Source organism: Papio anubis, chromosome 11 (genome assembly GCF_008728515.1).
Source record: "Papio anubis isolate 15944 chromosome 11, Panubis1.0, whole genome shotgun sequence".
Lineage (NCBI taxonomy): Eukaryota > Metazoa > Chordata > Mammalia > Primates > Cercopithecidae > Papio > Papio anubis.
Window position 1 is genome coordinate 1,102,454 of NC_044986.1, and position 19,250 is coordinate 1,121,703.

Genomic DNA, 19,250 nt, shown 5'->3' on the forward strand with positions numbered 1-19,250 from the left:
CTTTAACTGGGCCCCGTCTCGCCCCCTCCCTGCCCTCCAGGTGGTGACGTGCACGTGGTGAAGCAGTGCCCGCCCGGCCACTGGTGGCCCCCGTGAGCACTGCATGGGGCCCAGCCTCGACCACGGGGCGCTGGGTGCAGAGCAGTGGGGTATTCCTCATGGGTGTCTGCTGGCCCCTGCTTGCAGGTGGGCCGAGGAAGCAGAGCGGTCCCCTTGAATGACATGATCCAAAGGTGAGGGTCTGGGAAGCAGCCCCTGCAACACCCAGGACCCGACAGCGGCACCCAGCATCCCGAGATGGTGGCCTGTGTGTCCAAGGGTGTGGGGGGTGTTGGGGTTTGGAGTGGAGCCCGTTCCCTGGCACCGCAGGGAGGGTGTGGGGAGCAGGGGTTGCGGTGGAGCCCGTTCCACAGCACGCGGGGAGGTGTGGGGGGCATTGGGGTTGGGGTGGAGCCCGTTCCTAACACCTGGGAGGAGTGTGGGGCGTTAGGGGTTTACAAGTGGAGCCGTTCCTGGCACATGGGAGGAGGTGTAGAGGGGTCATTGGGGGTTGAGGTGGAGCCCGTTCCTGGCCACAGGGAGGGAGGTGTGGGGCGTTGGGGTTTGGGGTGGAGCCCGTTCCCTGGCACACAGGAAGGGTGTGGGGGGCATTGGGTGTTGGGGTTTGGGTGGAGCGGATTTCCTGCTTAACACGGGGAGGGTGTAGGGGGTTGGAGTGGGAGCCGTTCCCTGGCACACACAGGAGGTGTGGGGCATTGGGAAGGATTGGGGTGAGCCTGTTCCTGGCAAGGAGGGTGTGGGGCGTTGGGGTTGAGAGGTGGAGCCCGTTCTAACTGCAGAAGGGGAGGGGTGTGGGGGCGTTGGGTGTTTGGGTTTGGGTGGAGCCGTTCCCACAGCACGGGGAGGAGGGGCAATGAGGCGTTGGGGTTGGGTGGGAGCCCGTTCCACAGCAGGGAGAGGGTGGGGGTGGGGTTGGGTTGGAGCCCGTTCCCTGGCACACAGGAGGGTGTGGGGGCATTGGGATTGGGGTGGAGCCGTTCCACAGCACCTCGGGAGGTGTGGGGCGTTGGGGTTGGGGTGGAGCCCGTTCCCTGGCACGGAGGGAGGGTGTGGGGGCGTTAGGTGTTGAGGGTGGAGCCAGTTCCCTGGCACGGGAGGGTGTGGGGAAGCGTTAGAGGGTTAGAGGTGGAGCCCGTTCCACAGCACACCAGGAGGAGGGGTGTGGGGAAGTTGGGGTTTGGGGTGGAGCCGTTCCTAGCACAGGAGGGGTGTGGGGGCATTGGGTGTTGGGGTTTGGGTGGAGCCCGTTCCCTGGCACAGGGGAGGGTGTGGGGGGCGTTGGGGTTGGGGTGGAGCCCGTTCCCTGGCACATGGGAGCTGGTGGAGGCAGAGGGGCCTTGGGGGCGGATTTCGTGCTGGCTCCAGCTTGACCTCCTGCCCCTCCCATGCGGTTGGCTCTCAGTGGTGCCACGTCCTTGTCTGCAAGCCGGACACCTGCGAGGACCCTGGGCTAGAGCTGAGGGTGGGCTTTGGTGCATCCCCCAGTGGCTGAACAGGGCCAGGGGTCAGGTGGACACGGAGGCCATTGCTGTCCCCGACAGCATGGCTGGGAGGATGTGTCAACATCTCATCATCCTGAGCAGTTATTTCTGGGGACGGCTTTGACTCCGGGGTCCCTGAGCCAGGTGACCCTCTCTCAACATCACCAGGGTTTAGCTTGGATTCTTTTTTCCTGAACCAAACTTTACGCAGTGCGTATTTGTGGCGTGTGTGCACGGGGCCTCCATGATGTGCGTGCTCACCCTTGGTCTGGAGCCCATGTAGGAGACTCACCCCTAACAGGAAGCTGGCAACCCCCACCCCGCAAAGCCTGATGGGCCTATTCAGGCCAGTTGAAAACACACAGCTCCTTCATTCAGGCGACCTGCCCTGCGAGGGTCCACATCCCAGAGAGTCTGTAGTGAGTGTCACAGGGAAACTGCAGGGGCTGCTCCGGAATGCCAGGCGTGGTTTCCTGAGATGGTGGTTATTAGTCCGTTCTCACATTGCTAGAACTACCTGAGACTGGGCAATAATTTATGAAGAAAAGAGGTTTAATGGACTCACTTCTGCAGGCTCTACAGGCAGCCTGGCTGGGAGGCCTCAGGAAACTTACAGTCACGGCGGAAGGCCAAGGGGAGGCCAGCATGTCCTCATGGCGGGAGCAGGAAGGAGACAGTGAAGGGGAAGTGACCTACACTTTTAAACGCCCAGATCTCATGAGAACTCACAATCACGAGAACAGCGAGGGGGAACTCGGCCCCCATGATTCAGTCACCTCCCGCCAGGACCCTCCTCCAACACTGGGCGTGACAATTCAGCATGAGCTTTGGATGGGGACACAGAGCCAAACCATATCAGGGGGTTACCTCTTACCCTGGATAGAAGGAGGGTCCTGCAGGGCCCATTTTCCCACCTGCCCCAGGGCTTGGAGGCTGGGATGGGGAAGGTACCCACGCGGTTGAGAACAGTTGGCTATGGTCCTGTTCATGCCCCAGTACCTGGTGCAGGGCCTCCCAAGCCATAGCCCTGTCCATGCCCCAGCTGTGCCCACAGTGCCTGGTGCAGCGGCCTCCCAAGCTATAGCCCTGTTCATGTGTTGTTGAGTGAATTCTTTTAGTTGGAGATATTTTCCTACCATTTGCCATTAGCATTTCTAGGATAAAATCTTTCCTGATGAACTGGTCATCCTTAACCCCTGTCTGCGCATGGGCGGGGACCTTCATGTTGTGGAAGAGGCCATGCCCTCGAGGCCCTTCCAGCCTCTCCTCAGCACTGTGGTGTTTGGGGTCCTTGTCCAGCCCTGAGGTGTGCGACCGCCTGGCCTGGGCCCGCTCAGGAGAGGCACTGGGAATACGTGTGAGTCCAGAAGCAGCTCCTTTCCAGGGCCTGCCAGCCCTCACAGCGTCAGCGTGGACAGCGGTTGGTACCCAGGGTGTCAGGTGCCCGGAGGACCAGCCGTGAGCCCGCTGCCCTGTTCCTACTGGGTGGGCTGGGAGGAATTCCAGAGGAAGGCCTGTGCACTAGCCCAGCCACCCAGGAGAGCACGTTGGACCCGTCCTGAGGATGACACGGGCTCCGCCTGTTCTTCAAAAAGAGCCCTGGAAGGGCCCCGTGGGGTGGTGGTGGGGGAGGGGGTGGCCAGGGCCGTGCTTTGCGTTTTAGGAAAAGGAGACTGTGCGGAACTGCTGTTGACGGTTTAAGGAAAGGTGCTTTCCACTCTACCAAGTACTAATGTGTGTGAAAATCAGACAGGAGCTCACGCCACCTTAGAGCAAAGTTCCTGCTGTGCCCGGCAGACACCAGCCCAGCCTTGGCAACCAGGCCCTCTTGCCCATCCACTGCAGATCCAGCAGAGGCAGCCGCCCCCCTCTCTAGGTCAGGTCAGGCCGATGTCCTGGGGCTGGGACACTTGGTGTTGCTCCCGGGGTGGTCCTGGGGGCCACTCAGCTGGCATTCATCACACATGTGTGTGTTGGGGTGACAAGGAGAGGGGCAGTGAGGGTACTTGGGATGTGGAGCCCTTCGTCCTGACTGATTTTCCGGGGCCAGTGGCGTCCGTGCACTGAGGGGAGCCTCGCTGGCCTTTGCAGCCCATGCCAGGGGCTGTGGCTTTCAGGGGCCTGCTGGGCTGTGGCCTCCTTTGGGCCTCAGGCAGGCTGCACAGTGGAGGCTTGAGAGCCCTGGACTCCACCTCCAGGTGCAGAGGAGACCCCAGCCCAGGGCAGCTGGTGGGTCTCCTGGGGGGTATTTGATTCTGGAGCCCCCTCCTAGTGTCTGCAGAGGGGCCTGGTGGATGGTGGGAGGTGGGAGGATTGTGGGGGTGTCAGGCCTCGGCTTGCCATCATTGGCTCACAGTGGGTGTCCCTGGGGACAGAAGCAGAGAGAGGGCAGGGCAGGGGGCCAGCAGCAGGGGGCCGGCAGGCGGGCACCAGATGGGGTGGGCAGGGGTGATGTGGCTTTCCGTGCCAGAACAGGCGGCATCCTGCCACCCCCTCCTTCGCAGCTCCGCCGGCCCGTCACTTTGGCTGCAGGGGGCGTGACGCCCCCTCCCTGCTCTGAGTCACTCCTCCTCCAACTCCGCCCCACCCCCTGGAAGCTCTCGGGCACCCCGAACGACCACAGCCCGCTGGCCTAGGGGCCTGTGGCTGCCGGGAGCCACCTCTTCCTAGGAGCCCCTCCGTCTCCCTCTGTGGGAGACAGTGGCATGGATGCGGGAGGGCTGTGCCGTCTCCCTCTGTGGGAGACAGTGGCATGGATGCGGGAGGGCTGAGCCGTCTCCCTCTGTGGGAGACAGTGGCATGGATGCTGGAGGGAGTTGTGCCGCCTCCTCCGTGGGAGACACAGCATGGATGGAGGGCTGTGCCGCCTCCTGTGGGAGACAAGTGGCATGGATGGAGGGCCAGCCGCCTCCCCTGTGGGAGACAGTGGCATGGATGTGGGAGGGCTGTGCCGTCTCCCTGTGTGGGAGACAGTGGCATGGGATGTGGGAGGGAGTTGCAGCTGCCTCCTGTGTGGGAGACAGTGGCATAATGTGGAGGGAGCAGCTGGGCTCTCTGTGGGAAGGTGGCATGGATGTGGGAGGGCTGCGCAGGACCCCAGGGGCTGCAGATGGGAGGATGGAAGGGTGGATGGGTGGACAGGGCTTTTTCCAGCCTTGGCCTAGCCACACACCTCCCCATCTCATGCTGGCCTCTGAACACACTGACCTCTGGGGTCTTTCAGGGGATTTCCCGTATCCACAGGCCTCCTCCCACTGAGGACCCAGCCTCATGGGCAGCCCCCAGCTGGCCCCACAGCAAGTCCTGAGTGTGGCCCTTGATGCAGCTGCACCCCAGGACACAGGGCCCTGCCCATCCATCTGCTCCCAGGCCAGGGCTCCTTGCTGGGCTGGTTGGCTTCGATCCCCAGCCGCGGGAGCAGGAGTGCCCCGGGAGGGTGGGTGTCACTGACGCAGACGGAGCGGGGGTCCTGTGTGCGCTGCCCTTCCCCTTCCTGCGCTCCACACCCTTGCGTGATGTTCGCCCGTGTGGGTCCATGGCTGTGCCCTGCATCAACCGCGAGCCTGTGGGGCTCCCATCTGCTGGGGCTCCCTGCAGTGCTGTGGAGGGAGGGGAGCTCGAAGGGATGGGGTTGGGATGGTTCCAAGTGGAGAGACCTCCCAGAGGCCTGGAGATTGGGGAGGCCTGAGCAGGGTGGAGGTGGCCTTGGTCCCTACAGTGGATGTCTCCAGTGGCAGTGACTGCAGTGGTTTTGGGGTGGTGGCATCGGGGCAGGGAGCACCCTTCCCTTTTCGGGCTGGGCTCCAGCTTCCAGTCTGCACCTTTAGGCCCCTGTCAGGCCCCTGCGAGCCTCGGGCCCCAGTGGCCTGGCCCTGCCCCAGGCTGCGGAGACCAGAGCCAGCCCTACTGGGCTGCTCCTGCCTTCATCCCTCTGCTGTTTGCAGCCCTGGCCCCCACAGGCTGAGCCCGGGACAGCAGGACCCCCTCCACCTCTGGACTCTGGATGGGCCTCTAGGCCTCTTGAGGAAGGGTGGGGGACCTGAGCTGGAAACGCTCCTCAGGTGCTGCCCCTCCCAACTTGGAAATCACATGATTGTTCGTTATGGGACAGCTCCTGGAAGACGATTCACCGAGGCCGGGGGCGTGGGTACCTCCCTGCTGGCCGGGTACCTGCTCTGTCCTGAGCACCTGTTCCAGGAGCCGGCTGAGGCCCAAGCTTGGGGGAGATGGAGCCGGCCCAGGCAGTATTGGCGACACAGGCCAGGGCACCCTTTCCACTGGGGTGCAGGTGCCAAGGCCTTGCCAGAGCAGGTCCAGTGTGTACCGCTGACCCCACCGGGGCCTGAGAACTTGTGGATCTGTGTTTGGGGAGAGGACAGGCTGGGGCAGGTGCCTGGGCTTGCTCCCCCTTATCCAGTGCTGCTGCTGCTGCGGCCAGCATCCTCCCTACCTGGCTGGGCACACCTGCCTCAGGGTTCAGGACCCAGGAGGTGCCCCAAGCCCCACCCCGAGTCAGGGCCAGCTCCGTTTCTGCTCTGGGGTCCGGGGCGCAGCCTGAGTGTCTGTACCTCTGGGCGGGGTCCGGGGCGCGGCCTGAGTGTCTGTACCTCTGGACGGGCAGCCCCAGGAGCAGGCTTCTCAGCTGCTGCAGGGCCAGGTGGCCTCGGAGTCCTCCAGGTGTGCCCCTGTGGGTGGTCCTGGAATGCGGGGCCCTGTGCAGTGAGAGGCAGGAGTGGGTGGGGCCAGGCCTCGGACAGCAGGACCCCTCTGGGCGGCCCGGGGGAGGCGCCACTGCCCACCACTCCAGCGGTGGGGGGAGCTGGAGGAGCCTAGGTCCCTGCTGCTGTGGGCGACTCCCGGCGGTCTCAGGCACCGCCCCTCAGGCCCTGGAGGGCCTGAGCCTCCGCTGCCCGGAGATGCTTTGTTGCTCAGGCGGTTGCCTTAATCACTAATTGATGGCAGTTCCCCGTGTTGTCTGAGGATGTCGATATTAAACCCCAGAACATGGTTCCAGACAATTTCAGACCAGACAGGACCAGGATCCACAGAACTGGCCGGGAAGTTGCCCCTGAGCGTGTTTCATGGGTGGAAGCTTTCACTGTAATTAAGGTGGGGGAGGGAGATGGCAAGAATGCTGCCCTCAACAGGGTCCTGCCGGGGGTGCGGGCACCAGGACCCCCGGCTCTGCGTATGTACCTGGGCAGAGAAGCCACGATTGTTTCGGAGCCCGGGGCCCCACAGGCCTCAGCTCCGGGCTGCTGCCACATCCTGGATGTGTCTGTTTCACAGAAAAGGGTGAGGGCATTGCTGCCAAGACAGAGCCTGGGGCACAGGGTATGTTCCCAGAGTAAGACCCCAGTTGGCTCCCCGAGGCTGGAAGGGCAGTGGTGCCGGCTGGGGACAGAGCCCTGTCCTGGAACTGCTCGGGGATGCCGGGAAGCTGCCAGGCCACCTGGGCGAATCCGAGCTGGGCACCAGGGCTCCAGGGTATGCAGAGGCTGCCGGCTGCTGGTCACGGGGGTCTGGCCGTCTGCTCCTGGGTGAGGGGACAGTGGAGAAGGGGAAGGTGGCCAGGTGGGCCCTCTGAGACACGTGGGCGGCATACATAATGCTGGGCCGTGGCACTGGCACCCAGGCATGACCTCGAGGCTCCAGGCCCCCTCTCGACTGAGGAGTCCAGGGTCAGAGGCCAGCACCCACGCCCACATCCCCTCTCCTGACCTCTGACCTTCCTGCCCTGGTGTTTCAAGACATCCTCAGTGGTGCAGGAAACTGCGTGGGGCCCAGCAAAGATTGAGGGACTGGCTTCCTCCAGGGCCCTGTGCTCCTTTCCCGGGCGCTGCGGCTGGACACTTCTGCTCCATGTTCCCTGCTGTAACTCGGGAGCCTCCCCACCCCTGCCCAGCGGCTCCGATGCCTGGCTCTAGCCCCACCTGTCTTGTCCCCATCTGTGTCGATCCTGCCTGTCAGCCTGGTGAGTCTTTGTCCCCACAGGCCGTGGCGAGAGGGTGAGGGGTCTGTGAGGTGATGTCTGGTGACTCCTGTGGCTCCTGTTCACCCAGTGGGCCAGGGTGCCCCAGGGGCGGAGGGTGGGGGCGCACCCATTGCCAGGAGGAGCTGTCGGGCCGGTTCCGACTCTTCCACCCAGCCCGGTGTTTCCTAAGGCAGGAGCCCCGTGTGGGCCAGACATCCCCAGAGGCTGCACAAGCTCTGCAGGGCCAGCGTCTCGGAGTCCTGTGGGACAATTCTCCTCATCATAAGCCCTTCCCGGGTCATAGGAGACGAGACGGCATTTAATCAACTTCTGCGTGCATTTCAACCACGTGTGACATTTGATCTTTGTGACACTCTCCTAGTAATGTCCACTTCTGGTGTGCAGTCCTCCCATGGGTGAAGGGGCTGGTTCTGCCTGAGGACACTCTGAGGTGGGGGCCTTTCCTGGACGAGTGGGTGGGGTGAGCTGTGAAGGGAAGTGTCCCAGGCCTGGGACATGCCTGCAGCCGTGGGCAGCTCACCTACCACGTGGCAGCTCTGAAACTGTCCAGCGCCCACTTCCTGGGCCTCCAAAGACATCAGGAGGGGACCTGGGGTGTCGGGAGCAGAGCTGATTCTCCAGCTCTTGGGGCAGCTTTCGTCAGGGGTGCACACATTGTGCTGGGGTGACATGGCACTGGCTCCCAGTGCCCTGCAGCAGCCTCTGTTTACTCTCCTGGGCCCTCACTGGGAGCATTTTCTTACCAGTTTTGATACAAGCCCTGGCTTATGAAAAGACTGGGTTTTAACCTGAAACCCTGCTGGGGCTTCGGGCTTTCCCCAGATGGTTTGTTATTTGAAGTGCTCCTTCCACACCCACGTGGGCCAGCTGCTCGGCCGAGTGCTAGACGCAGAGGCGGGTCCCTGCAGGGCAGGAGGAAGGTTCTAGCCAGGCCCACAGGAGGGCAGATCATTGTTTATTCTTGGGGAAAATGTTGAAATGTCACCTAACGCTTTTACCTTGGACTCGGTGGTGGCTGTGCCAGAGGCGACGTCTTGGCTGTCTCCTACCTTGAGCCGGTGTCTGGCCTTAGATGTGCTGTAGAGGGGCGGCTCCCTCGGCTCTCCCCAGCTCCCTCTGCTCCCTCCAGCTCCCTCTCGCCCAGTTCCCAGGCCTGGCAGGACCTTCCCGGCAGACATGTGGATGGGCCACCTGTGCCGGCAACCCGGAAACCAGAAACAATTGCAGTTGGAGAGCTGCTTTCTGGAAAAGCTCCTTACCTTTTCTCTGGTTATTTTGTTGCTCCTAGTAAGCCTGGGGATGGCGGCGAAACTCTGAGAACAGTCAAATGCTGCGTTAGGGAGGACGAACATCCATGCTGTCTGGGTGCCGGGCTTAGTGCTAATGAGTCTCGAGACAACCTATCCCTGATTGTGGGACCTGGTTCAGGGACTGAGACCCCAGCCAGCAGCCCTTGGGGAGGACCTGGAGACGCTGCCAGACACCGTGAGAGGTGTGGGAGGCTGGTGTTGGTTTCTCAACGCACCCGTGTGGACACAGAATCCAGAGTGAACTGGGAGGAGGCGTTCTCGTGCTCAATTCTTATAGGACTGCTCTCAGTTGCCAACGCCAAAAAATAAAAGCCTTCCATGAAGAATGAATATTTTTAAAACCCTCGATTCTAATGCATTTGCTGTTCTGGGAAGATTGTGTCTGTGGCCCTTTGGTCAAGTTGCACAATGAGGGTGGGTGCTGGTGGGCCTGGAGCTCCGAGCTGCTCTGCCCCACGCCGTCGTGCGCAGGCAAGTACAGAGGTGCTTCCTTCAGGCAGTCCTGGTTCCTGGGAAGGAGCCCGCTGGCTGTGAGATGGGACTGTGGGGAGCCGCGTCGCTTCCTCCTCTTACCTGCATCCTAATTTGAGAGGTGGGCAGCACGGGTAGAGGATGTGCTGACAGTATCACACGGCGTAAATCACGCTGAGGAACGTGACAGACCAGTCTTGGCCCCCATAATCACGACCCGTGCCCACACTTCTTTGCCCGGAAGTGCAGGGAGCTCCGGGAACTCCCATGAGAGGACTTTGATGGACTCTGTAGACACTGGTTCCTGGTGACCATGGTGGTTGCAGGGCCACTCTTGGGACACCAGGCTGATTTGCCCAAATGTCCCCTTCAGAAGTGTCTCCCGATGGCCTTGTAGGACGGTGGTCCCCTCCCCCTTTCCTGCTTTAGCTCCCTCCCTGGCACCTGGCGCCACCCTGTTGGCTCTTTGAGTGTCTGTTTCCCCCACTCTGAAGAGTTCACTCTGGGAGGGCATCTCCCTCATTCCCAGGTCTGGAATGGGCTTGGCCAGTGGTTCACGCGGTGACCTCTGACCTTGGCTGGTTAGCAGGCCCCCATGTCCCCAGCGGGTCCTAGACCAGAGCCTTCTGGTCAGACAGTGCCAAGGTCCAGCCCTGAGTGGCCCAGCAGGATGAGATGGGGATGTGAGCGGGGGGCGTGGGTCGGAGGCCCCAGAATGTGCAGGGCGTTGACCTGCATGTGGTGGGTAGGGAAGGGTTTGCATTCAGGGCTCAACCCCCAGAAGCCAGGGTCAATCTGAGGTGGGCACCTACCACCCTCTTGGGGTGCTCACCCAAGTCCTCAGGGGCTGAGTGTGGGGAGAGGTGGGGTAAAGAGATGGTGCTGGGGCTCCTTTGCCCCCCTTTCCCAGGGCCACAGGGCTCCTCGGTGGTTCACAACAGACTTTGTGTATAAGGAAGGGGCCATGCCCACTTCCCTCTGAGGCCCAGATCAATTGACCACCCCAACCCTCTGCACACTCACTCCTTCTAGGGGCCTGCCTGGCTCTCTTGGTGACCAGGGCTGCCCACGGCACCCCCACACAGCCCTGTTCCTCTGCTCCCTCTCCTCCCATCGCAGGAGCCTGGCCTCCGCCCCCTCCATGGGCCCCCGTGAGAGGGGACTTGGGACTAGGGACTAGGGGAAACTGGGTGGGGTCTGGGGGCAGATGCATGGCCTGGGGGCTCAGGAGCGGGGGTCAGCCCTGCTGTTGGGTGACCACGTGGTGGCTCCCGGACCCCCCAGGCTTGGTCCTGTGGCAGGTAGGAGGCAGGTGTGTGGGACCTGGGGCTCAGGGCTCCTTGAGGGTGACCCCAGAGATGGTGGGGTCCTGCTGGGATGTCCCTGGCTCACCTAATGCTCCATAGGCCCCACCCAGGCCTCTGCTATGCAGACCCTCACTGTACCCTCCCACTGGCAGATGAGGAAACCGAGGACCCAAGGAGGTGGGCTTGGGGGTGGCCTGCATGGAGCCCACCATGAGGCAGGGATTGGTTTTGGGGGCTCCGAGTGCAGCACTGGCCGCTTGCCCAGCTTGGAACCAGACATTGACCTTTGCCTAGAACTGTCTCCGACTTCTGTGCTGCTGATGGAAGGCCGGGTGGACACCTGGACGGTTCAGGAACGCTTGCCCGGGGCTCCTCACTGCAGTGACCTGTCCCAGGCGCCTCACACACACCTGCCCTCGGGGTACTGCCGCTTCTGCCGGTGCCACCCCGGGCTCTGCGGCCTCAGTCCCTTCCCTCCCCGATACAGAGCCAGTGTGCAGGGAGCTCCGGGAACTCTCATGAGAGGACTTTGATAGACTCTGTAGACGCTGGTTCCTGGTGACCGTGGTGGTTGCAGGGCCACTCTTGGGACACCAGGCTGATTACATACTGTTCTCCTCAGAGCACACAGGGAGCTGTTTTGACAGATTCCTGCCAGTGGACTTCCTTCTCCTTACCTCCTCTGCTGAGTGCTGGAATGAGAGCTGACCTCTTCTTTGGGAGCCGGGAATGGGGCTGGGCCTAGGCTTGCGTGGGGCAGAGCTGGTGGTCATAGGAGGTCCTGGCCCAGCCTGGGGCAGTGCAGAGACCCTCATGGGTTGCTAATGGCAGGTGCGGTGGGCAGGGACCTGAAACAGCCACTGGGTCTCCAGTTCCACTGGTTTGGAGCCTTCGGGGCTGGGGTTGGGAGGGCATGAGGGCCGCTGTGCACAGTGGCAAGGCCAGGTGTGTCTGACCCGGGGGCAACAGGAGCTGGGCATCAGGGTGGAGCCATGGTCATCCGGAGGATAGCTACGATGCCGGTCAGCCTCCTGCCGGTGCCTGTGACTCACCTGGCAGGATCTGGGACGGTGGGTCCCTGAGTAGGGATCCCTGTGGACATGGCTGGCAGAGACCACTTGGCTGGGGGCTTCTCATGGGTGCTGGTGCGGTGAGCCCTGCCCACAGGGTTCCACTCTGCTGCTCACATGGTGTCCTGGAGCCACATCCGGGATTCCTGTCCCACCTGCACCTTCCCTGAGCAGCATCTGCATGGCTGTCTCGGGTGCCACTGTCTGGGACTTGGTGTCCCTGTGGCCGCCCTCCTGGTCAGTCTTAGGAAGCGGTGACAGATGTGTTCAAATCACAGGCACTGCAAAGTGGGGGCCGCATGTCCCTAACCCCATGGCCCCACCCTCAGCCCCACCCCTGACACTCCCCCAACCCCATGGCCCCGCCCTGGCAAGTCCCCCCACCTCACAGCCCCGCCCCTGACACGCCCTGACCCCCCACAGCCCCGCCCCAGCACACCCCTGACTTTACAGCCCCACCCACTGCATGCCCTGACCCCCCACAGCCCTGCCCCCAGCATACCCTTGACTTTACAGCCCCACCCCCTGCACGCCCTGACCCCACAGCCCCGCCCCGGCACACACTCACCTGCTGCTGCCTCCTGGCCGGGAGCCCCTGCCGGAGCTGCCTCCTCCTCACACTCTCAGGAGGTACTGGCTTCGCAGGTGTGCAGGCACAGGTGACACAGTTGCCGTGACTCCCTTATGCTTCTGGCTTGTTATTTAATACATTTTGCTTCCCATCCCTTTCCTTTCCAGGAGGGACTAACCTCAGGAACTTGTGCTTATTCTCTAAGGTGGAGGTGATGGTGGCTGGGCTCTCTTGCTGGTTCACAGCTCGGGGGGCCGGAGGCTTAGGGCTCCACGCTGTGCGGGCTGCTTGGGGTCCTGGGGGAGGCCACCAGAGCACGCGCCCATGCACAGGAAGATGCTGGCTTCGTTTCCCAGGGCAGTATAGGACTAGATTCCAGGTACCCATGTGCCAAGTGCCAGGGTCAGGGGCCTGGCACAGCAGGTGCCATTTGGCCGTCCTAGGCATGCGTGTGGGCGTGGACCACTAACCTCGTCCTCAGCTCTGTTGGGAATGGCCAATGCTGTGCCAACCATGGGCTTCTGTGCCCGCTGGGGCTCTTCTGCCTCTACCGGGTGCTCCAAGAAGGAGCACAGGGGTCTCTAGGCAGTGGCGGCCTGGGTGGAGCCTAGGTGGACAGAGGGTCCTTGGACCCAGAGCTGCCCAGCAGAGTTCATCTCCCCAAGCTGTAGGCAGCCAGCTCAGCCCTGGGCCTTGCCCTGACACCCCGTCCCCTCCCCACTGCAGAGGGCAGGCCCCGCAGACTCTGAGGTCCATCCCGTTGGGGTTGGCTGCTGGATGGCATTGGTGTCTCTGTCTCCCCTGCCACGGCCCAGCTGCCCTCTTGTTCCCTTCCCTCCTCCAGTTCAGCCCCGTCCATCACACGTGCTGGTTCACAGCCCACTTTCCTTTAACATCTGGTGACATCGGGTGACGCCACATGGCGGCAGCTGCTCCCTGCCTGTGGGGCTGTGGCCCGGGCTGCCTCGGAGTGGCTTTGCTGGTGCCAGAGCAGCCTCTGCCTTGATGACATAATCTCTGTTTGGGCGTAGGTTTTCCTGAGGGAGGAGGCTGGGATGCAGGGTGGGGTGGCTGCCGCCTGGAGCTGGGGATCTTGGGGGCTGTGCCAGCTTGTGGGTGTCGGCCACAGGTCTCGTCTGTGCAGCACAGTCTGTCCTCTGCCGCCTCTCTGCCCAGTGTCCAGCTCTGATGCCTGGCAGCCTCTTCTCTCACCCCTTGAAGCCCCACCCCCTCCGTCAACCTGGTTCTGACCCCCTGTGCCAGTCAGTGCTCCTCTAGGCACTTGCAGAGGGGAGGTGAGGAGCGCCTTTCTAAGGCGCTTAAATCAGACCGCTCTCCCCACCTCTGCAGAGTCAAGCCCCACTGCCGTCTTGTGCAGAGGAGACCAAGGCCACAGGTCACAGCCCCTTTCTCACCCCTAGGTGCTCTGCTGACCGCCCTCCCACTTCACCCACTGACCAGCTTGTGGATCTGTCCATACACTGCGGTCCTTTTCCTGCCTGTGCCCAGGCTGGCCCCTCACCTGGGCACCCTCTCCCTGCCCCCCGCTGATGCCCACTTGTCTGGAGGGCCCAGCACAGGCGTCCTCTCCCCAGGATACGACCCTGCACCTTCATGCCAGCTCTGCCCTGTGCTCCAAGCCCTGAAGCCTCCATGGGTCCTTGTCATGGTGCCCGTAGCTCAGGCTGAAAGACCTCTGGGTGTGTGACTCTCCCCAGGGTCCGTGAGGATGGACACTTTGTCTGCTGTGTCTGTGCTGAACCCTGGTGCTATCCTGGAGCACCCTGGGAAGGGAGTGGGCATTTTCCAGTTCAGAGGAAAATGTGAAGAAACCTTTCTTCTAGAAACCGTTCTGTCTCCTCCTCCACACACCGAGTGCCTAAAGCACTTGCCCCACCAATGGCACAGGGTACCCCCAGGGAGCAGTGGAGATGAGATGAGACTCCAGGCCGTGCCTCCTAGGAGTGGTCAGTACCCACCCGTGTCTCCCTGGGTCTGCCTCTGGCCTTGGCTGTGTCTTCCCTGCCTTTAAAATAACCATGTTTGTGTGTTGTGGGGGTGGGTTCCAGATGTCAAATTCCCCACAGAATAAGTGAACATGAGGCTGGGGTAAAAGTGGGTAAAAAAGTGAAATGTTGTGAACCAGTGGGTGTCCTAAACCTGGCTCCAGGACACAGGGCCTTGCAGTGAGAGCCATGTGCAGGCCCTTCATGGGTGCAGCACACTGGGAGTACAGACCCGGGGACACAGGCTTGGGGGTACAGAATTGGGGACGTAGGCCTGGGGACACAGGTGGAGGCAGCTGCTGGCCTGAGAGTCATCTGGAGGGGCTCATCCTGGAGGCCAGTGGGTGACATTGTGGGACCCCCCGTCTTATGTGTATGGAGAATGTCCTGGGTTTGAAAGGCAAGTGGAGGCGGTCTGGAAAGCCCATCAGAATCCCTTTCCTTGGTGTGGATAGAGGCTCCCTGGGCAGGGTACATGGGCAGGTCTCATGAGTGACAGTTGGGGGGCCGTCCTTCTCCCGGAAGGGCTTGCAGGTGTGGGAAACGGTGCCTTCTGCAGCTTTGCATAGGCCTGCGGAATGGCCCTCGTGCTGGGCGCACGCACTTCCAGGCCACTCAGGTCACGGTGGACACAGCTGCAGCCCTCAGCCTCCTCTCGTTCATCTTGGGGCCGTTTGCAAACTCCCCCAGGCTTGCCCAGTGAGTGTCAGCAGGGCCGACGCCCCTGTCCTCTGGAGACGCGGAGCAGGGTGGAGGGGAACCAGGAAGAGCTGCCCACGCGTGCATGACTTCCCCCAAAACCCCGGGCCTGCCTGTTTGGGGGTGTTCACGGGACGGAGCAGCTTTCAGTGGGGGTGGCCGGTGCCCGGGACGGCAGCCCAGTGGAGTCGGACTCAGGCGTGTGTCGCTCGTTCTTGCCGTGTCCCTGCTGTGGTGGGCGCCTGCCTAATCCTGTAACAGTCCTGGGAATAGAACGTGCGTGACCCCAGGCCCATGTCTTCACTGACTGGGGCTCAGCCCCTCCTGCCTCGCACAGGAGCGAGAGTTCAGCCCGCCCCACGGCGACCCTCTTCTAGGGTGAGGGGCCCTGGCAGCATCGGGGTGGGGGGTGTTGAGGTGGAGGAGCTGCTCTGGGGTGGGGGTTTGTGCCACATGGGGCCTTCCTGCCACCTCACCAGGTATCCCTCTGTTTTATTCTGCAGTGAACTTTGACCACTTCCAGATCCTTCGGGCCATCGGGAAGGGCAGCTTTGGCAAGGTAAGGCAGGGCCTGGCGTGGGGATTGGGCTGAGGGCTGAGGGGGCAGAACCGTGGAGTCGGACATGCTGTCCCCTGAGTCCACCTACCTCCATCCTCCTCGGGAGAAGCAGCCTCACCCGGGCAGAGGCTCCAGGTCCTTTAGGGAGGGCGTGGGCGCACCTCCCATGGAGGCAGCGGGCTGTGCCGCCGTCAGACTGGGCCCCATAGTGTCACCAACACCGCAGCGTCCACGAGCCACGGGGACAAAATCGCAGCTTTGGCTGAACCGGAGCCCAGAGGCCGGGCTGTGCCTACGGCTGCTCCTCAGGGCCTGCAGGGGACAGGATGGAGGGTGGGTGCTGAGCGTGCATCCTCAGCTGGGCCCTGTCCTCTTCCCCATCCCTGTCTCCAGCCGCGTCCAGAACGCCCGGCTGCTGTCCTCCACGTGGGCCTGTTGGCTGGCCTGGACGGAGCCCGTTCCTTTACGCTCCCTTTGTTTTCTCTTGGCCAGATCTAACTTCCTGATTGCCGCCTTGTAATATCTAGAGATCAGGGGCAATTATAACTCAAAGAGGCTTAACGAGCACTCGGGAAAGGTTGAAATTAGCCCTCCGGCTTCTGCGCGCGGCTCTGTTGTGGATGAATCACTTCGGAATGGACAGTTCTTTTCAGCTGTCCCGGGAGGCTTAGCAGATGGGCTCTGCCTCCCTCCCGCTCCTGGCTGTACAGCTGCCTGGACACTGTCTATTTAAGCCCCATAAGCCCTTTTTAAAGCGATTGCCGGGCTACCGGACTATAATGCGTAGGGTATTTGAATGTGATTAATTACCTCCATTTCATTGTATCGCAAGCCATGGCTCTGCTAGGTTACTTGCGGCCTGGGGTGATGAAAAGTCAGAGCGAATGAGGCCCTTTGCGCAGTGCGTTGAGAAAGCTCCTGTGCACCGAGGAGAGAGTGCTTTTGAGTCCCTGCGTGTGGGGAGGCGCCCGTGGACCTGCACCGTTTTGTTGCTGGTGAGGCCGGTTGAGCGTCGAGGTGAGGTGCTGAAGCTGGCGGAGTCCGTCAGAGACACTCAGGGCTGTTGGGACTGCGTCAGACCCTCCTGTCCTCCCAGCTGAGCCTCAGTTCTATTCCCCAGGCCTACAGCCGGTGCACGAGGGGCAGGCAGGATGGAGTTTGGGGGGGACTGCTCCCCTCTGGCAGCGGAGGACGGCAGCTGCGACGGGGTTCAGGAGAGGTGGCTTAGGGGGACCCTGGGAGTCACCAGGCATCCAGAGATCAGGTTCAAGGAGGGAGGCTGGGAAGCCTGGGCCCGGCCAGCACATCTGGAGAGGGCCAGGCCAAGGGCATCTGAGGAGCAAAGACCTGCCCTGGGGAGCGAGGCTGGTGGGTGCAGGTGCTGTTTCCCCATTGCCTCCGTTGCCCCCGCCTCTGCTGGCCCTATACCCCTGCCTGGGAATGGTCCCCTCCTTCTCATGAGCACAGGTGGGCAGCCTTAGCCCTGCCACCGTCTGCAGATCCCCCCAGGGTTCTGCTCCTCAGACCAGTTCTTAAGAGGCTCGGGAAAGCCAGCTGGCCCAGAAATGGGCAACTGTGGAGTGTGGGGAACAGGAGGGAGTCACTGGGTGCTGTGCTCAGATGCAGGGTAATCGTGCACCTGGAGGGTTCCTTCTGGCTCCCAGTTAGACCTCCTTATCAGGCCTGCAGGGGCCCTGTGCAGCACTTGCGGATGGATGCCTGGCACCGAGGGGAGGGTGAGGTGACGCCTTTCACTGACCTGGAGGGGTCCTTCCAGCTCTTTCACTGGCCGAGGCAATGACCCCATAGCCGAAAGGATGAGGGCTGACAAGGGCGGCTCTGAGTGTGGTTGGGCTGTAGCTGCATCTGCCCACACGTGGCCTCAGTTCAGAGGGGCTGCAGCAGCAGAGGCCCCAGCCACCCCTGTTTCCCTGCAGGAGGTGGTGGGCCCAGGCTCAGCTGCACCCAGGCCCTGCCAGTGTTGGAGCCACCTGTGAAAATGGCTCCGGGTCGAGGGGTGGGATACCCTGGCAGGGCACCGGAGCCCACCCGTTCAGGACGGCACAGCGTTTGGAGTCCGACCAGGTAGAGTCTGGTCCTGCCAAATGGCCGTGGTGCAGCTGCTCTACCTGCTGGGGCCACAGCTCCACTACTGGGGCTGCCGCTCCTGGAAACAGATTATCTAGACCTAGCCCTTGGCTTTTGTTTTTGTTTTTAATTTTTAAAAAATTACAGTGAATTACACATAACAAAATTTACCATTTTCACTGTTTTGAAGGCAGCTCTGGGGTCTGAAGTACATGGTGCCCCCCAGTTCTGTCCAGCTGAAAGTGGTGGCCTTGGTTAATTCCAGGACTAACCACTTAGCGGGAAGAATCTAGACTTGGAGAAAATCTCTTTCTTCCTGCCATGGACATTCCTCCAGCCTGCCCTCCGCCCCTGCCTGCCCCCTCACCCGGCATAGACATTCATCCAGCCCACGCTCCACCCCCGTCTCGCCCCCCGCATATTCATCCAGCCCACGCCCCGCCCCCACCCCGCCCCGCCCCCGGGCCACTCAGTGTGATTAAATTCTTCCTGGCGCCTTCTCAGCTTCCAGCCGGGGTTACAAAGGCCTCGGTGTCTGAGGAGCCCGCTGCCTCCCCAGCGCTGCCTAATTGTGCGTGTTCAGAATCCAGGACAGCGAATTCCAGCCTCAGGCTACGGTTATCTCAGGCTGTGGGCTGTGATCACAGGAACCACGGGTGGGGGCAGCCCCTTCCCACGTCCTTCCGGAGCTGGTGGGTGGTTGGCTTGGATGCTGCTGCCCCAGGGAGGAGGGGAGGTCGCTGCCCCAGGATCTCTCTGGGACCAGGCTTGGCTGGGGGGCGCAGACCAGTGCAGGTTGGGCCGGGCATGAACCCCAAGTCCATGCCGAGCCCCGGCCCCTCTGGCCTGTCAGGCGGGCCCCATCTCTGGACACAAGTCTCTTAAAAGCCGTTGACTTTCCGGGCTGTGGTTCCCCTGGGTCGGGGTACAGCGTTTCCTGTTCTTTGGGCCAAGGTTTCCTGAACCAAACGCGCCGTGGAGGCGCTGCCCCTCCCGCTGCCTTCTGAGGCTGAGCCGGGTCTGTGAAACGTGCTGGCAGTGGGCACGGGGGCAGGAGGAAAAGCATACGAATTTATTGTTAGTGTTACATGTGCGGGGCATCGTGGGGGAAAAAAGAAAATACCCAAAACAGTGGTGGGCCCCGAGGGCTGGCGGGCAGGCTGGGAGAAGGTGGAGTGGGGGCCGCGTGGGGGGCACACAGCTTTTAGGGACGACTACAGGGCCCCCAGAGACGCAATGGGGACTGTGATGGTTTGTGACTGAGCCTGAGGCGGGGGTGGATCCTGGCCTCTCTCCAGGGGGAGGGTCCCTCTTCCTGGGACGGTGGAACTGCAGAGGGGGGCTGAGCTGGCAGTTCCTCTTGGAGGGTCTGTCTTTAGACAGATGAGGGGAGTTCGGAGAGAGCCCCCCACCTCAGGTGCTGTTTTCCGGTGGCTTCTGCTCCAAATAGTCAACAAGGCAGAGTCTGGTGGTGCCACCAGAGCCCCTTCACCACCCATGCCCTTCTGTCCTCCTGCTGCACTCCCCCCACCTCGGGTCCTGCTCCACTGGCCCCATGCCCCAGTTGCTCTCAGCCGCCCCACTCCCAGTAGCTCCCAGCTCACGGCCCCTCTCAGAGGACGACAGACCCTGG

The 19,250-nt window shown here is 62.1% G+C and overlaps 1 protein-coding gene across 4 annotated transcripts in view; it reads left to right on the forward strand.

The window, feature by feature from the left end:
• LOC101013733 (serine/threonine-protein kinase 32C) overlaps window positions 1-19,250 on the forward strand; it is a 97,970-nt gene that overhangs the window by 45,819 nt on the left and 32,901 nt on the right. For all 4 annotated transcript variants that reach the window (XM_031651969.1, XM_031651968.1, XM_031651974.1 and 1 more), the window contains exon 2: window positions 15,474-15,529. In XM_031651969.1, the coding sequence (XP_031507829.1) occupies window positions 15,474-15,529 (56 nt within the window). The remainder of the gene's footprint in view (window positions 1-15,473; window positions 15,530-19,250) is intronic.